We start from the raw sequence: 20,684 nt of genomic DNA on the forward strand, positions 1-20,684 counted from the left end.
CCTTCTAAAGTTTCAGACAATGTGGTTTGCGCATTTGGGAACATGAATGGGAACTATCCGCCAAACTGTTGCTGAAGCCAAAAACAGCGCGGTGTCGCTGGGAAAGGTGCATTAGCGTCGGACATAAGCGGCGCCCTCACGTCCGGTTTCTGAGGTCCATGGCACCCAATGGCGCCTCTGACAAAGTGTGACCGACAATGAGTGCTCCTCCTCACGCAGGCGAGGTTGGAGGCAAGCCCACAACGTCCGGCTGCTCCTGAGCTCCACTGCACCAGGGGGGTGCCTACGTTACCAATCTGAGTTCATTCACGGTTAAGTGAGGGGTCTCCAACCGGTAGAACAAGAGCTGCTAGTAGCGCACCAAATTAGCTCTCCAAAGACTTTATCAACTCAAAGACCGTTTTCCAAGGAATAGGTGCAGATCCTGGCAGCTCTGGAGTCCACAACTCAATACAAAGGGTCGAAAAATTAGCATAATTGGTCCCCATTAATATATATTTTTTAAAAGTGGCTTAGGATTCGTGTTTTTGTGCACGTCTCCCATTTAGCATGGTATTAGCTCTCCAAAGACTTTATAAACTGACTTTATAAATTGAAAGACCGTTTTCCAAGGAATAGGTGCAGATTCTGGCAGCTCTAAGAGTCCACAACTCAATACAAAGGGTAAAAAAATTAGCATAATTGGTCCTCGTTAATATATATTTTTTAAAAAGTGGCTTAGGATTCGTGTTTTTTTGCTGTATCTCCCATTTAGCATGGTATTAGCTCTCCAAAGACTTTATAAACTGACTTTATAAATTGAAAGACCGTTTTCCAAGGAATAGGTACAGATCCTGGCAGCTCTAAGAGTCCACAACTCAATACAAAAGGGTCGAAAAATTAGCATAATTGGTCCCTGTTAATATATTTTTTAAAAAGTGGCTTAGGATTCGTGTTTTTGTGCACGTCTCCCATTTAGCATGGTAGCTATGCATTGTTTTGACGGTTGCCGGGGGTGTCGACACAATGTACATAATGTGCGTCCTCAATTAGTTCAATGCCTTTGGACAAGCATCAAGAGCAACTTAAACGGATATACGCTTGAGCATTAAACGGAAGGATCGATAACGCGTGTTAAGCACAGAGCTACTTTTAATTTCATGTATTTTTAAATAGCGACCGGTGCTTATCGCCTCTCCGCCGATGATAAACGTTTTCACGAAAATGAACAAGCCGAGACCGTGGCTTCTTTTTTGAGTTTAATTGCCATACGTCTCCTGTCTTGTAACCTTCTTAAAAGTCCAATCAATAACTCAAGAAGCACCGGTGGCCATGACTGCGCCATCTCCTTCCAGAAAACCATACAAACTCATTATGCAGCATATCATATTACTATTACATAAATGGACGTGACCTCATTTTAATCTGGTAGATTGTGTCTACACCGTCTGCGCAACCTGATGCCTCTTTCAGTGGATGTTGTTTGTTTTCTTTGCTGTGATTATTATTTATTATTCAACTGTTTCCGGGTAGGATCTTTCATAAGCTTCTACGGGCGGTGTATTTTCCATGCCATTAATGCGGTAGTGTTTTCCAGCTACGGCGCCGTACCAGATTCAACCCACCAAAGTCTTGTATGTCTCTTTTCCCTGCCTCCCCCGCAACGGGCTCCATCCACCCACCCACCCATCCATCCATCCATCCGTCGATCCATCGCCGCTCTCCAAGGCAGTGCTTCGAGCGTCTATGCGTTTAGTTTTGTTTGCCAATACAAAGCATTATCAATAATGCAGACACCCCCCCACACATACACACCCGAGCAAGTCGTGTTTAAACCGCCTTCCAAATAAAAATAAAAATAAAACAAACGGTACAGCAAAGATTACGAAACGTGTCCCCGATGACGCTACATGAAAACGTTCAAGTAAGCAGCTATGGAACGTGTTGGCAAGCGAGGCGGGCATCACAGAGGCGATGTTTGTGAGAGGGGGGTCACGAACCGGTTAGGAGTCGGTACAGATTGTGGGTCAGAACTTTGCTCTGGTAACAATTATTTTCATTTTAAGCGTGTTATCATGTAAAATAAGACAATTAAAGTTCATTTTGTAGAAACTAGAAAGCAATTATGTAAAGTCTGTGCAGTCACACAAGTACTCCCTAGACTAGTGTTTTTCAACCTTTTTTGAACCACGTTTTTTTACATTGGAAAAAACGAAAAATGTTACAAAATGTCACATGACACTCGACGGTAGCCACGTTTACATGACGAGTTTTCTCTTTCCGAATGACCTTTCGGGAAACAATGGTACCCATAGAAAGCAATATTCCAATCTCTTGTCTACATGCGCCGTGAAAATCGGAACAGAACAGAATAGTCAATAGGGCATGCCCAGAAAAACGTAAACGTTAACATCACGTGATATATTATATATATCATATTCCAATCTCTTGTCTACATGCGCCGTGAAAATCAAACAGAATAGTCAATAGGGCATGCCCAGAAAAACTTAAACATCAACATCACGTGATATATATATCATATTCTAATCTCTTGTCTACATGCGCCGTGAAAATCAAACTGAATAGTCAATTGGGCATGCCCAGAAAAACGTAAACATCAACATCACGTGATATATTATATATATCATATTCCAATCTCTTGTCTACATGCGCCGTGAAAATCAAACAGAATAGTCAATAGGGCATGCCCAGAAAAACGTAAACATCAACATCACGTGATATATTATATATATCATATTCCAATCTCTTGTCTACATGCGCCGTGAAAATCAAACAGAATAGTCAATAGGGCATGCCCAGAAAAACGTAAACATCAACATCACGTGATATATTATATATATCATATTCCAATCTCTTGTCTACATGCGCCGTGAAAATCAAACAGAATAGTCAATAGGGCATGCCCAGAAAAACGTAAACATCAACATCACGTGATATATATATCATATTCCAATCTCTTGTCTACATGCGCTGTGAAAATCAAACAGAATAGTCAATAGGGCATGCCCAGAAAAACGTAAACATCAACATCACGTGATATATTACATATATCATATTCCAATCTCTTGTCTACATGCACCGTGAAAATCAAACAGAATAGTCAATAGGGCATGCCCAGAAAAACATAAACATCAACATCACGTGATATATTATATATATCATATTCCAATCTCTTGTCTACATGCGCCGTGAAAATCTAACAGGATAGTCAATAGGGCATGCCCAGAAAAACGTAAACATCAACATCACGTGATATATATATCATATTCCAATCTCTTGTCTACATGCGCCGTGAAAATCAAACAGAATAGTCAATAGGGCATGCCCAGAAAAACGTAAACATCAACATCACGTGATATATATATCATATTCCAATCTCTTGTCTACATGCGCCGTGAAAATCAAACAGAATAGTCAATAGGGCATGCCCAGAAAAACGTAAACATCAACATCACGTGATATATATATCATATTCCAATCTCTTGTCTACATGCGCTGTGAAAATCAAACAGAATAGTCAATAGGGCATGCCCAGAAAAACGTAAACATCAACATCACGTGATATATTACATATATCATATTCCAATCTCTTGTCTACATGCACCGTGAAAATCAAACAGAATAGTCAATAGGGCATGCCCAGAAAAACATAAACATCAACATCACGTGATATATTATATATATCATATTCCAATCTCTTGTCTACATGCGCCGTGAAAATCAAACAGAATAGTCAATAGGGCATGCCCAGAAAAACGTAAACATCAACATCACGTGATATATTATATATATCATATTCCAATCTCTTGTCTACATGCGCCGTGAAAATCAAACAGAATAGTCAATAGGGCATGCCCAGAAAAACGTAAACATCAACATCACGTGATATATATATCATATTCCAATCTCTTGTCTACATGCGCTGTGAAAATCAAACAGAATAGTCAATAGGGCATGCCCAGAAAAACGTAAACATCAACATCACGTGATATATTACATATATCATATTCCAATCTCTTGTCTACATGCACCGTGAAAATCAAACAGAATAGTCAATAGGGCATGCCCAGAAAAACATAAACATCAACATCACGTGATATATTATATATATCATATTCCAATCTCTTGTCTACATGCGCCGTGAAAATCTAACAGGATAGTCAATAGGGCATGCCCAGAAAAACGTAAACATCAACATCACGTGATATATATATCATATTCCAATCTCTTGTCTACATGCGCCGTGAAAATCAAACAGAATAGTCAATAGGGCATGCCCAGAAAAACGTAAACATCAACATCACGTGATATATATATCATATTCCAATCTCTTGTCTACATGCGCCGTGAAAATCAAACAGAATAGTCAATAGGGCATGCCCAGAAAAACGTAAACATCAACATCACGTGATATATATATCATATTCCAATCTCTTGTCTACATGCGCTGTGAAAATCAAACAGAATAGTCAATAGGGCATGCCCAGAAAAACGTAAACATCAACATCACGTGATATATTACATATATCATATTCCAATCTCTTGTCTACATGCACCGTGAAAATCAAACAGAATAGTCAATAGGGCATGCCCAGAAAAACATAAACATCAACATCACGTGATATATTATATATATCATATTCCAATCTCTTGTCTACATGCGCCGTGAAAATCTAACAGGATAGTCAATAGGGCATGCCCAGAAAAACGTAAACATCAACATCACGTGATATATATATCATATTCCAATCTCTTGTCTACATGCGCCGTGAAAATCAAACAGAATAGTCAATAGGGCATGCCCAGAAAAACGTAAACATCAACATCACGTGATATATTATATATATCATATTCCAATCTCTTGTCTACATGCGCCGTGAAAATCAAACAGAATAGTCAATGGGGCATGCCCAGAAAAACGTAAACATCAACATCACGTGATATATTATATATATCATATTCCAATCTCTTGTCTACATGCGCCGTGAAAATCAAACAGAATAGTCAATAGGGCATGCCCAGAAAAACGTAAACATCAACATCACGTGATATATTATATATATCATATTCCAATCTCTTGTCTACATGCGCCGTGAAAATCAAACAGAATAGTCAATAGGGCATGCCCAGAAAAACGTAAACATCAACATCACGTGATATATTATATATATCATATTCCAATCTCTTGTCTACTTGCGCCGTGAAAATCAAACTGAATAGTCAATAGGGCATGCCCAGAAAAACGTAAACATCAACATCACGTGATATATTATATATATCATATTCCAATCTCTTGTCTACATGCGCCGTGAAAATCAAACAGAATAGTCAATAGGGCATGCCCAGAAAAACGTAAACATCAACATCACGTGATATATTATATATATCATATTCCAATCTCTTGTCTACATGCGCCGTGAAAATCAAACAGAATAGTCAATAGGGCATGCCCAGAAAAACGTAAACATCAACATCACGTGATATATATATCATATTCCAATCTCTTGTCTACATGCGCTGTGAAAATCAAACAGAATAGTCAATAGGGCATGCCCAGAAAAACGTAAACATCAACATCACGTGATATATTACATATATCATATTCCAATCTCTTGTCTACATGCACCGTGAAAATCAAACAGAATAGTCAATAGGGCATGCCCAGAAAAACATAAACATCAACATCACGTGATATATTATATATATCATATTCCAATCTCTTGTCTACATGCGCCGTGAAAATCTAACAGGATAGTCAATAGGGCATGCCCAGAAAAACGTAAACATCAACATCACGTGATATATATATCATATTCCAATCTCTTGTCTACATGCGCCGTGAAAATCAAACAGAATAGTCAATAGGGCATGCCCAGAAAAACGTAAACATCAACATCACGTGATATATATATCATATTCCAATCTCTTGTCTACATGCGCTGTGAAAATCAAACAGAATAGTCAATAGGGCATGCCCAGAAAAACGTAAACATCAACATCACGTGATATATTACATATATCATATTCCAATCTCTTGTCTACATGCACCGTGAAAATCAAACAGAATAGTCAATAGGGCATGCCCAGAAAAACATAAACATCAACATCACGTGATATATTATATATATCATATTCCAATCTCTTGTCTACATGCGCCGTGAAAATCTAACAGGATAGTCAATAGGGCATGCCCAGAAAAACGTAAACATCAACATCACGTGATATATATATCATATTCCAATCTCTTGTCTACATGCGCCGTGAAAATCAAACAGAATAGTCAATAGGGCATGCCCAGAAAAACGTAAACATCAACATCACGTGATATATTATATATATCATATTCCAATCTCTTGTCTACATGCGCCGTGAAAATCAAACAGAATAGTCAATGGGGCATGCCCAGAAAAACGTAAACATCAACATCACGTGATATATTATATATATCATATTCCAATCTCTTGTCTACATGCGCCGTGAAAATCAAACAGAATAGTCAATAGGGCATGCCCAGAAAAACGTAAACATCAACATCACGTGATATATTATATATATCATATTCCAATCTCTTGTCTACATGCGCCGTGAAAATCAAACAGGATAGTCAATAGGGCATGCCCAGAAAAACGTAAACATCAACATCACGTGATATATTATATATATCATATTCCAATCTCTTGTCTACATGCGCCGTGAAAATCAAACAGAATAGTCAATAGGGCATGCCCAGAAAAACGTAAACGTCAACATCACGTGATATATTATATATATATTCCAATCTCTTGTCTACATGCGCCGTGAAAATCAAACTGAATAGTCAATAGGGCATGCCCAGAAAAACGTAAACATCAACATCACGTGATATATTATATATATCATATTCCAATCTCTTGTCTACTTGCGCCGTGAAAATCAAACTGAATAAGTTTCAACAAAAAAGGGCAGACAAGTAGCTGGGAGACCCGAGTTCGATTCCACCCTCGGCCATCTCTGTGTGGCGTTTGCATGTGTGGGTTTTCTCCGGGTACTCCGGTTTCCTCCCACATTCCAAAAACATGCTAGGTCAATTAGCGACTCCAAATTGTCCATAGCTATGAATGTGAGTGTGAATGGTTGTTTGTCTATATGTGCCCTGTGATTGGCTGGCCACCAGTCCAGGATGCCTTCTTTTGTTTTTTCTTCTCATACATTTTTTTTCCTGTAATATGTATTTATTCTGATAATATTTTGACTCTATTATTGCAATACTATAACTTTAACTCAATGTATTTTTTTTAATTGCAATTTCTTTGTTTCTCATGTTACAACTTGGGAAAAATATTTTAAAATTTTTGTTTTTAACATTTCAACTTTAAAAAAAAAACATTTAAAAAAATTCCTCAATTATGACTTTATTCTACTAATATTTTGTTTTTATTCTTGAACATTATTGATTTTTTTTTTTTTCAAATTTATGTTTTTTATGGCTCCCATGCTTTGGACACCCCTGGCCGAGACCCCAAAGTGGGGTCGGGAGTACATGAATACAAACTGAAAACAGAGTGATTAAATTGAGCATTGGTGCTCAAATTGAGTAACGTAATGTGCGTGAACGCCTCATACGAAGGTTAAAGACTCAAAGACACAATTCATAGATTTTTTTTTTATGACAGTGAATTTCTATAAACTGAATAAAAATTTTGTTAGCAATTTGAAATTTTCAAATGCACGTGCATTTTGCTGAAAATAAATACATTTTTAGCGGAGAAAAAAAAATCAGTTACATAAATTCAGCGTCTAAAAAAACCTTCATAGAGGACATTCTGTGTCGCTTATACAATATAAAAAAATAAGTTGTTTAATCTTGAATAGTTAATTGACAATTGACATTCTTGTGACTAATTAGTGCATTTTTCTGAGCTGTGGGAGACACACTTAAATAAGTTAAAAAGCCCTCAATTTTTGCATATTTATGTTCTTTATACTGCAGTAATAATGTGTTTTTTTTCCCGGTGTTGCAGCCGGTCCTTGAACATGCCATAGTTGTGCGCCCCGTGACGCAGATTGAGATTTATGTGTATGACTTTCTTTGAGAGGTTTGAGATCTTGCAGGAGAAATCCATTACTTGAATGTTCTACTACCTGCACGAGCAGCAACATTTAGGCAAGATGGCAACGAGAATGGTAATGAAAGCGTGCCGAGGATGAGCGATGACGATGATTACAAGCAGCGGATCATGGCGAATTAAGTATGTGCATGTATTATGTTTCCTTACATGTGTCGGAACCAGGGCTGCCGGATAGGCCAACTTGTGGTGCCTCCACATCCAGAAGGAGAAGAGCACAACGGCGGCCAATCCGATGATAGGAACCAGGGAGTAAAGCAGAGTACTGAAGAGCTGAGGCTTCTGGGAAAATGGGTTGGATGTGGCTGCAAAGACAAAAAAAAAAAAAAAAAAACAACAATGTGAAACCTTTGGAGTGACAAAATTGTGCCGGATCTCGGTCGCTGCACCGGGGGGTTCATACAAATGCATGAACACGCATCCGCACAGCAGGACGAGCAAATCCATCTTGTGACATCACATAATCCTCCAGCCAAAAATAACAGTGCTCTGAACTGTGTCTGACCCCTGTAGGAGCTTCAGGGTGGCGCCTGCTGGCCCTGCCTACCCACCCAGTGAAGGGTGGGACAGGCTTATCAGACCTCAGTGGTCAAAGCAATGGCAGCAATGAAGAAAACACAGTTGCAACATTTTTTTTTTACCTGACTTAGGGCTGTGCAATATGGACCAAAACTCATACCTTGAATATTGATATACAATATATATCCAAATATTTCATCCGCAAATTGAGTTCAGACAAAACCAAAGCCAAATGTGCCTGAAAAGTTGATTTTATTATAATACTTAAAGAAGACCTATTATGCTTTTTCCACTATTCTGTTCAATGTAGTTCAAATGTTACAAGCTTGCAAAAAGCAAAAAAGTCAGTAAAATTAAATAATTAAAAAAAAAAAATTGTTAACTATAATGATGAAAATGGTAATATTAATGATGATTATTCATTCATTCATTTTCTACCACTTTTCCTCACGAGGGTCGTGGTAGGTGCTGGAGCCTATCCCAGCTGTCTTCGGGCGTGAGGCGGGGTACACCCTGGACTGGTCGCCAGCCAATCACAGGGCCGATAGACAAACAACCATTCACACTCACAATGATGATTATAATGATAATGATAATAACAATAATAATATTACAATGATAATAATAACAGTTGAAAACAAGACAGTGGCATGAACATGATTATATCTTGCAAAAAGGGGTAGGCATTTATAAACTTTTGCTTCAGCCTACTCCTTTTCAGCTTGTGTTTAGATAGCTGAATACAAAAGTTGTATTTTGATTGATGTAAGAAATGCACTGTGGTGTTTCGTGTATTTGCCCAAATAAATATAATTAAAAAATTTTTTTAAAAAGCTGTAAGTAACAATTTATCAGTGTGTAGCACTATATAGTGTGCATACAGGGAGCGCCTTACCTGCATGTATACAAATTACAAGCTTGCAGATGTCTGCGGTTGCTAATAGCCTTTTCCACCACGATCGGTAAGTAATTCAGGGGTCTCCAACCAGTAGCCCATGAGCTATGAGTACCACCTAACCACTTTTTAATTAGCCCTCCAAAGTGTTTATTCATTTATAATCGACTCCTATGCCGACAAAGTTAGGAAGTGGGGTTCGGCAGTAGTCCGGAAGTCGTTGGGAGCGCTTGGAAGTGTGACTTGGGAGTGGCCGTGCCCAAAGGTGGGCCGTAGTAGATGGAATAAATTAAAACAGACAACAGTAAAAAGTAAAAAAAAAGAACAGTAAATCCAAGGTAATACAGCTGGAATAGGCGTAGATTCGGGAAGATCTAGAAAGATTTCTGATCATATCATATCTTATCATATGTAGCCGCTATACCTGTATAGGCGTCCACAACTCAATACAAATGGCTAAAAATGAACACAACAGGTTCCGTCTAGCATGAGGATTTATTATTAATTTATTATTAATTAATTTATTATTAATTAATTTATTATTAATTTATTATTAATCTATTATTAATTTATTATTAATTTATTATTAATTTATTATTAATTTATTATTAATTTATTATTAATTTATTATATATTTTTTATTTATTTTTATTTATTAGCTATTATTTGCTATTATTTGCTATTTATTAGCTAATATTTGCTATTTATTTGCTATTTATTTATTATTCATTAAGTGTTAAAGCTTCATGCAAGATGCACATAAAAAAACTTGAGAGTCCCAAAATAAAGTAGACTACTCTCTTTTGGAAATATAGAAAAAGTCACATGGGATCTTTTATGTAACAAACATTTAGCTATGCTCAAAATGGAAGCAATTCAAAAATACTTATATTTATACTACTAATACTAATATCATATTGGAGCTTTGTGCCAAGTCTTAAGGTGGTGAAAAATGGTAATGGTTTAATTTCATTTGAACATGCATCAGATTACAATTGAATGCATCACATAATCAGTTCCCAGTTCCACATGTCCGAAAGGAGTAGGAAGAAGCAAAGCTTATTAAATCCTACCCCTCCATCTGGTACTTTTACAATCAGTAACTGTTACATTTGTTCACTTCCTGCTTTCCCAATATAATTTAAGTATTTTTTTACTTTATTTTATTAATTTGTTTTATTTATTTTACTTTTAATTTTTTAAATGTTTAATTTTTTTTGAATTTTTAATTAAAAAAATATTCATTTCTAATTAATTTTATTAATTTTTTGTCACATACCAAAAGAGAAAATCGTGACTTTTGTGTCCATGGAGAACAGTAACTGTTACATTCAGTAACTGTTACATTTGTTCACTTCCTGCTTTCCATAATACAATTTAAGTTTTTTTTTTGTTTGTTTTTTTTAATAATGTACCTCGTACCGAAGTAGGAGGTGATATGAGCATCCAATGCCATAATGGGTACCATAGTAAGTGTCAATATAGTGATATATATAACACATTATGACTGGTTCAAGACTCTTCATCCTTGTATTTAGTTTGATTCCACATACTCAAATGCTATGCTAACGCTGCTTTGCGTAAGAAATGTTGCATAACTAGCTAAATATTCAACAGAGCCTGTTCGTATTTGCTGGCGTACAAATGACCCTCAACTATGTACAGTGCATTAGCATATTCGCCATATCATGCGTGTGTGTGTGTGTTTGCTGTTTGACAGTACATACTGTAGGCGGTAGACTGGTGTGTGTCACTCTGTGGGGGAGTATCAGGTGCGTACAGGAACCGTTCGTTGCACATGTTGCCTTCACAGCAGCAGAAGAAAACATCGGGATTCTCCTTCCTCTCCACGCACTCGTTGCTGCAGAGCGGAACAGTAAGGAAAATGAAACGTTAGTACGGAGTGACAAAACCTTTGTTGTTAAGAGAATAGCTGCAGTGTACTGTATGTGATATATATATATTATATATACAGTAAAGTCTCGTTATATCGATATCGGTTAAAACGAATTACTACTTATTACGATACTATTTTCATTTCCCGGCAAATTTCTAGTCTTTTATGATATAATTACCTCCGTTAGTACGATACCCGGTTATTATGATAATCCGGTTACTACGATGCCCTTTTCATCTCCCGCCAACCAATTTGGTCTGCTTATATCGATACAAAAGCAGCTTAAATCAATCTTTGCTTAAGGATTTCAATACCAAAAAAGAACACGGCGAACGGCTGCTTCCAGTCAACTTTATTTTTCACACTTCCACCACCAGAGTGCAGCACACACAGCGGAAAAAACACCCGTCCCTCACGCCTACCCCTCCGGGTGGCAACACCTTCCCTATCGATAGTTCCGGGGTGAATTATGTCACGGTAAACGGTAATCACTACAGCGTAAGTTTATTTTTATTTACTGTAGTACAAAATTTATTGTAGTACAAAAGCATGCTAGATACGCAATCCATGAACTCAAGGAGAAAATTACATGCCATATCAAAGATCCGCCCACTTTTAATGCAGTTCGGCGCAGGATCGGATATATGGATAGTCCGGTTATATCGCTATTTTTTCCGACTCCCGAGAATATCGATATAACGAGACTTTACTGTATTAGGGTGCATCAAATTTGAATGGGATATATATCAATTTGGCTGGCATTTCATTTTTTTTTCCTAATGAACATAAAAATGTCTTCTGCAAAGTTTTAAGGAAATTTAGGGGTGCCACCTCACACATAAACTTTTGCAAAATTTCGGAAAATGTGCAATTTCTAAAAAGTTGACCTGGAAATGTTGAGTACAATGAACTTCTATACAACATCATTTTTTATACGGTTATTAAAGTAAATATATTTGTTTTCTCTTTGGGCAGATTGAGTATTTCTCAGAATTCAACTTTCAATATTCTCCATTCATTTTTCCCATTGACAAAATGAATGGCAGTAAATGGGACATGTTCACACGGCCTTACCCTGAATTTTATGTAGTAATATTATTCTGATAATATTTTGACTCTATTATTGCAATACTATAACTTTAACTCATTGTATTTTTTTAATTGCAATTTCTTTGTTTCTCATGTTACAACTTGGCAAAAAATATTTTAAAATTTTAGTTTTTGACATTTCACCTTTTTAAAAAAAAACATTAAAAAAATCCTCAATTATGACTTTATTCTACTAATATTTTGTTTTTATTCTTGAACATTATTGACATTTTTTTTTTACATTTATGTTTTTTATGGCTCCCGCGTCATACTTTGGACATCCCTGGCCGAGACCCCAAAGTGGGATAGGGAGTACATGAATATAAATTGAAAAGATTGCATGGTGCGCTTAAATAACGATCGGACAAAAAAAAAACACACGAAAACAATCTCAACAGAAACGTCAGATGGCTTCAGTACTGTGTGGGTGCCAGCCAAGGGGTTAATAAGGTATCAAAACCTTTATTTTATTTCTTCGACAGTTAAGGCCATTGTATTTTTTTATAAATGATGTGCTGAAACACGCTGTGCAGAATATACAATAGTGTGAATTCTGATTTTTTTTTTTTTATGCATGTTTGCTTTGCTCTAACTTTAGCCTGAAGTCATTACTAAGTTTGCGCGAGGTCTTGCGTGGAAAGCTTGAGGCCACTTACATTTTTTAGCTCATCAAATTTAAAACATTCATCAATGACAAAGTAAGTGAGGACAAAATGCCTTCAATTTTTTCAATGGTTGGGCAATATATCGATATTTTTAAAATATCGATATTTCTGTGATGCGTGATATCAAAAATAAGTATAGCGTTCATATCGATATAGACTGGATTTGATGCGGAGGTATCAAGTTCAAGATGTGCAAGCTGTGTGACCAATCACAGCGTACCCGGAGTAAGGCTAAGAGCGGAGTAAGCAGACTGTTTGGATATGGAAACGCTGATTCTGGAAGATCTAGAAAGCATTCTGCGGCGGTTATTGTGTGTAGCTGCTCTGTAGGAGCCCACCACTCAATAGAAAGGGCTGAAAATGAGCATAATAGGGCCCCCGTTTGACTGAGGCGAGTGAGGCCTACGGGTTCTTTAGATGTCGTTGTGGGGTCTTTTGTGACCTCTTGGGTGAGTTGTCACTGCACTCTTAGGGTAACTTTGGTTGGTCCCGGGAAGGTTCACAACTGTTTTCGCCCTTTGTGGATAATGGCTCTTAATGTAGTTTGCTGGAGTCCTAAAGCTTTAAAAATGGCTTTTCCAGACTGATCGATCTCAATTAATCTCAGTTAATTAATCTTCACCGTCTCAACTCATCTCGTTTTTCCCCGCCACTCCCTGAGCATACCTGTCATAGCAGTTGATGTCGTCCAACCAGCAGCCTTGTTTGACCACCTCCACCGTTCCGGAAGTATTCTTCCACGTGGCGAAGCAGTGCCGCCGCTTGTCTTTATCGCCATAACACGGTTCAATGCCGCTGCGGTTGGTGCGCTCCTTTTCCCAGCTGGAGTTGTAGTAGCTGCACTCCTGCGTATCGGAGCGTCCCAGGATTGTACCTGGCGAGGAGGAAGATGACAAACATGCAAATCTCAGCGACACGGGTGATATTTTCTGCTTTTCAAAAACTGGAATGGAGATGGAGCTTTTCTTGATCTATTATTCAAAAAAAAAAATTAGTGACAAAGAAAAGCTGCAAGGACGTTCATTTCTCAATGAACAATGGATGCTTCCATGCAATGTTCTCAGGTGTGAGTCTGTACAGGTACAAAAAAGCAAGCATTCATTAATTAAAACCAACAATGCAGATATCTACACACTTTTTTCCAACGAAGGCTACATACGAATCATGAAAAAACAGCAAAGGCCGTTTGGATATTTTGTAAAGAATATAATAAAAAGTTCTATACAGTGGTATGAAAAGGTTTGGGCACCCTTGATCATTTAAGATTTCCCTTTTATAAATCACTGATCAGAAAATTTCAGTGAAATATATCATATAGCAGACTAACACAGTGATAGATGAGAACTCAAATTAAGTTTATAGGATTTACAGAAAGGTGCCGAAATTTGGAGGCTGGGGTGCCCATATCTGTCTATCTATACACGTATATATACAGTAAAGTCTCGTTATATCGATATTCCTGGGAGTCGGAAAAAATAGCGATATAACCAGACTATCCATATATCCGATCCTGCGCCGAACTGCATTAAAAGTGGGCGGATCTTTGATATGGCATGTAATTTTCTCCTTGAGTTCATGGATTGCGTATCTAGCATGCTTTTGTACTACAATACATTTTGTACTACAGTAAATCAAAATAAACTTACGCTGTAGTGATTACCGGTTACCGTGACATAATTCACCCCGGAACTATAGATAGGGAAGGTGTTGCCACCCGGAGGGGTAGGCGCGAGGGACGGGTGTTTTCCGCTGTGTGTGCTGCACTCTGGTGGTGGAAGTGTGAAAAATAAAGTTGACTGGAAGCAGCCGTTCGCCGTGTTCTTTTTTGGTATTGAAATCCTTAAGCAAAGATTGATTTAAGCTGCTTTTGTATCGATATAAGCAGACCAAATTGGCTGGCGGGAGATGACAAGGGCATCGTAGTAACCGGATTATCATAATAACCGGGTATCGTACTAACGGAGCTAATTATATCATAAAAGACTAGAAATTTGCCGGGAAATGAAAATAGTATCGTAATAAGTAGTAATTCGTTTTAACCGATATCGATATAACGAGACTTTACTGTATATATATTTAACTAAAATTTCTGATACCAACAACTAGTTATCAAAATGAAAAACTTATCAGGGGTGCCCAAACTTTTTCATAGCACTTTAGCACAAGAATAAAACAAGAAAAAAGTGTATTAGTTTCAACTAACTTTATTCCTATAGTATTTTAACTGCAGTCCCTACAGTCATATTCTGCCTTTATGACCAAGAAAAAACATTTTATTAGAATGGACTTATATATTATGGGGAAAATGTAATTTTTCAAATATTAAAGAAAAAAATATTTTTGTAAAAGTCATACTATGAGAAACAAACCAGTTTTAATTTTTGGAGAATTGAGCCATGAAAAAAAAAGTTCTTATATTATGGAAATAAAAGCATCCCCTGTCCATTTTCTATGCCGTTTATCCTCAATAGGGTCGCGGATATGCTGGAGCCTATCCCAGCGTACACCCTGGTCTGGTCACCAGCCAATCACAGGGCACATATAGACAATTTGGAGTTGCCGGTTAATCTAAAAATGCATGTTTTTGGATTGTGGGAGGAAACCAACAGAAAAAAATGCCCTGACTGTGTGGCCAACAAGCTAACCACTTATCCACCGTGCGGCCCATATCACATTTTAAAAGAAAGTTTTATATATTTATATGTATTTGACAAAGCTGGTTCCAATCCATTTAATGCAGGGGTCTCAAACACGCGGCCCGCGGGCCACATGTGGCCCGCAGGACACTAGTTTGAGGCCCCCGCCTTGATATGAAAGTTTGATATGGATGCTGTATGGTATCATGTACCCAGAAAAAATGATTACGTTTGATTAATGTTCATGTTAAAGGTTAAATAACTGTTAATAGTTATCCTCCCTATGCGTGTGGAAGTGGTAAGTTTTTGGCTATTTAAGTTGAAAGGAAATAACTTGAAGGCTACCGTTTAGGTCGCTAGCTCTCTAGTTTGCGAGTTAGCATGCGTCTCAAGACGCTGCAGTTGCGCAATCTGTTGTTAATAAAAAAAGTATAAATGTGACTATAGTTGTGTTTTGTCATGTCTACAGGGCTCTAATAATGCTTTGTTCATTTTAATCTGAAAAAAATAATTTGTCTACCCACCAACTATGTGTTTTTTTAAGTTTTTATTATTTGCTGTTTTATTATTATTATTATATTTATTTATTTCTGATTGATTTTCTTTATTCTTGATTTGTTTATTTCTTTTTTTATCTTATTTTGTGTAGATATTTGAGAATAATGGAATTTTGTTTTATTGTAGAAAATTGGAATTTTGAAATTTAAAAAATTGAAAATTTTTTAAAGAAAAAAAATTTGTTTTTAATAAATGCGTTTTTTTGTTGTTTTTTTTTTTTTTTTTGGAAACCTGATGCGACCCAGTCTCAACCAGGCCCTAGCTCCAGCGGCCCCCCAAGTAAATTGAGTTTGAGACCCCCGATTTAATGCAATGCTTTATTTTTCTTTACTGCATGCAACCTTACTGTTTTGCTCTGCATTTCAATTAAAAAGGTCAAGTTTGTTTTATTTCATTTTATTACTAACAGCCCCCGGCACGGCCAAGTGGCTGTGGAGTGGCGGCGATAAAGCGAAGAAATTAATCCCCTTGGGCACAAGCAGCAGCTCAGAGTCATCTAAAGCGGATCACTCCAGCAAGTGCTGGACATCCACCTACGAGCACGAACACGGGCGATGAATGGGAGCGGCCCCCCTTTATCTCACTCATAGACATGTCCGAGTGCAGAAGAAACACAATAGAGGGAAACAGAATAGGCCGGCCGCGCTAATCTTTCAGTGTGATTAACTGATACAATGACTGATTGTGCGAGAAGCACAGGGAGGTCAGCTGCACCATCGTGAGGCCACGTCTGAGAAAGTCAAGACTGTAAAATGACAAAACCGCCTTTGAGAGGCTAATTGAATGTTCGCTTTAAACGGCAAAGGTCAGTCCTCGCTTATTCATCAATAACAATGCTGTGTATCTCAACACAACTCCTAAACAAAAGCATAATAGTTCAGAATGAAGAGAAGAAAAACTCAATATTTTGCATTGTATGCGTTGTTGCCTGGAAACCGAACCATACACCAACGTTCTTTTTGCCCATCAGCGACAATCTTTATGTGAGACATGAAAATGTGGCTCTTTTCTGTGTGTTTAGAGATATAAACGAGAAACGCATATTTTGCCTTTATGCCCAAGAAAGCCACAGACCATTACACTACCGCCACCATATTTTACTTTAGTTTGTTTGTATATCTTTAAAACGCACAGATGACAGAAAGCTGTGTTTAAGTGTAAGAATGTTGTCGTCACTTTAAGGTGCGTTAAAATACAGACAACGACGACGAGTGCCCAAGAAAAGAAAACACAGCCCCAGACCATCACACTACCGCCACCATATTTTACTTTAGTTTGTTTGTATATCTTTAAAACGCACAGATGACAGAAAGCTGTGTTTAAGTGTAAGAATGTTGTCGTCACTTTAAGGTGCGTTAAAATACAGACAACGACGACGAGTGCCCAAGAAAAGAAAACACAGCCCCAGACCATCACACTACCACCACCATATTTTACTTTAGTTTGTTTGTATTTCTTTAAAACGCACAGATGACAGAAAGCTGTGCTTAAGTGTAAGAATGTTGTCGTCACTTTAAGGTGCGTTAAAATACAGACAACGACGACGAGTGCCCAAGAAAACACAGCCCCAGACCATCACACTACCACCACCATATTTTACTTTAGTTTGTTTGTATATCTTTAAAACGCACAGATGACAGAAAGCTGTGTTTAAGTGTAAGAATGTTGTCGTCACTTTAAGGTGCGTTAAAATACAGACAACGACGACGAGTGCCCAAGAAAAGAAAACACAGCCCCAGACCATCACACTACCACCACCATATTTTACTTTAGTTTGTTTGTATATCTTTAAAACGCACAGATGACAGAAAGCTGTGCTTAAGTGTAAGAATGTTGTCGTCACTTTAAGGGGCGTTAAAATACAGACAACGACAACAAGTGCCCAAGAAAACACAGCCCCAGACCATCACACTACCACCACCATATTTTACTTTAGTTTGTTTGTATATCTTTAAAACGCACAGATGACAGAAAGCTGTGCTTAAGTGTAAGAATGTTGTCGTCACTTTAAGGGGCGTTAAAATACAGACAACGACGACGAGTGCCCAAGAAAACACAGCCCCAGAACATCACACTACCACCACCATATTTTACTTTAGTTTGTTTGTATATCTTTAAAACGCACAGATGAGAGAAAGCTGTGTTTAAGTGTAAGAATGTTGTCGTCACTTTAAGGGGCGTTAAAATACAGACAACGACGACGAGTGCCCAAGAAAAGAAAACACAGCCCCAGACCATCACACTACCGCCACCATATTTTACTTTAGTTTGTTTGTATATCTTTAAAACGCACAGATGACAGAAAGCTGTGTTTACGTGTAAGAATGTTGTCGTCACTTTAAGGTGCGTTAAAATACAGACAACGACGACGAGTGCCCAAGAAAAGAAAACACAGCCCCAGACCATCACACTACCACCACCATATTTTACTTTAGTTTGTTTGTATTTCTTTAAAACGCACAGATGACAGAAAGCTGTGCTTAAGTGTAAGAATGTTGTCGTCACTTTAAGGGGCGTTAAAATACAGACAACGACGACGAGTGCCCAAGAAAACACAGCCCCAGAACATCACACTACCACCACCATATTTTACTTTAGTTTGTTTGTATATCTTTAAAACGCACAGATGAGAGAAAGCTGTGTTTAAGTGTAAGAATGTTGTCGTCACTTTAAGGGGCGTTAAAATACAGACAACGACGACGAGTGCCCAAGAAAAGAAAACACAGCCCCAGACCATCACACTACCACCACCATATTTTACTTTAGTTTGTTTGTATATCTTTAAAACACACAGATGACAGAAAGCTGTGTTAAAGTGTAAGAATGTTGTCGTCACTTTAAGGTGCGTTAAAATACAGACAACGACGACGAGTGCCCAAGAAAAGAAAACACAGCCCCAGACCATCACACTACCACCACCATATTTTACTTTAGTTTGTTTGTATATCTTTAAAACGCACAGATGAGAGAAAGCTGTGTTTAAGTGTAAGAATGTTGTCGTCACTTTAAGGGGCGTTAAAATACAGACAACAACGACGAGTGCCCAAGAAAACACAGCCCCAGACCATCACACTACCACCACCATATTTTACTTTAGTTTGTTTGTATATCTTTAAAACGCACAGATGACAGAAAGCTGTGTTAAAGTGTAAGAATGTTGTCGTCACTTTAAGGTGCGTTAAAATACAGACAACGACGACGAGTGCCCAAGAAAAGAAAACACAGCCCCAGACCATCACACTACCACCGCCATATTTTACTGTTAGTTTGTTTGTATATCTTTAAAACACACAGATGACAGAAAGCTGTGCTTAAGTGTAAGAATGTTGTCGTCACTTTAAGGTGCGTTAAAATACAGACAACGACGACGAGTGCCCAAGAAAAGAAAACACAGCCCCAGACCATCACACTACCACCGCCATATTTTACTGTTAGTTTGTTTGTATATCTTTAAAACGCACAGATGAGAGAAAGCTGTGTTTAAGTGTAAGAATGTTGTCGTCACTTTAAGGGGCGTTAAAATACAGACAACGACGACGAGTGCCCAAGAAAAGAAAACACAGCCCCAGACCATCACACTACCACCACCATATTTTACTTTAGTTTGTTTGTATATCTTTAAAACACACAGATGACAGAAAGATGTGTTTAAGTGTAATAATGTTGTCGTCACTTTAAGGGGCGTTAAAATACAGACAACGACGACGAGTGCCCAAGAAAAGAAAACACAGCCCCAGACCATCACACTACCACCACCATATTTTACTTTAGTTTGTTTGTATATCTTTAAAACGCACAGATGACAGAAAGCTGTGTTAAAGTGTAAGAATGTTGTCATCACTTTAAGGGGCGTTAAAATACAGACGACGACGAGTGCCCAAGAAAAGAAAACACAGCCCCAGACCATCACACTACCGCCACCATATTTTACTTTAGTTTGTTTGTATATCTTTAAAACGCACAGATGACAGAAAGCTGTGTTAAAGTGTAAGAATGTTGTCGTCACTTTAAGGGGCGTTAAAATACAGACAACGACGACGAGTGCCCAAGAAAAGAAAACACAGCCCCAGACCATCACACTACCACCACCATATTTTACTTTAGTTTGTTTGTATATCTTTAAAACGCACAGATGAGAGAAAGCTGTGTTTACGTGTAAGAATGTTGTCGTCACTTTAAGGTGCGTTAAAATACAGACAACGACAACGAGTGCCCAAGAAAAGAAAACACAGCCCCAGACCATCACACTACCACCACCATATTTTACTTTAGTTTGTTTGTATATCTTTAAAACGCACAGATGACAGAAAGCTGTGTTAA

General features: G+C 37.7%; 1 protein-coding gene across 2 annotated transcripts in view; it reads right to left on the bottom strand.

The window, feature by feature from the left end:
• Window positions 1-20,684, bottom strand: part of acvr2ab (activin A receptor type 2Ab) — a 62,058-nt gene that overhangs the window by 21,978 nt on the left and 19,396 nt on the right. For both annotated transcript variants that reach the window (XM_058051973.2, XM_058051972.2), the window contains exons 2-4: window positions 13,837-14,044; window positions 11,247-11,380; window positions 8,256-8,410 (exon numbers count right to left, since the gene is read on the bottom strand). In XM_058051973.2, the coding sequence (XP_057907956.1) occupies window positions 8,256-8,410; window positions 11,247-11,380; window positions 13,837-14,044 (497 nt within the window). The remainder of the gene's footprint in view (window positions 1-8,255; window positions 8,411-11,246; window positions 11,381-13,836; window positions 14,045-20,684) is intronic.

The sequence above is a fragment of the Doryrhamphus excisus genome, linkage group LG15 (genome assembly GCF_037039965.1).
Source record: "Doryrhamphus excisus strain RoL-2023G ecotype Guam linkage group LG15, RoL_Dexc_Guam_v1.1, whole genome shotgun sequence".
Classification (NCBI taxonomy): Eukaryota; Metazoa; Chordata; class Actinopteri; order Syngnathiformes; family Syngnathidae; genus Doryrhamphus; species Doryrhamphus excisus.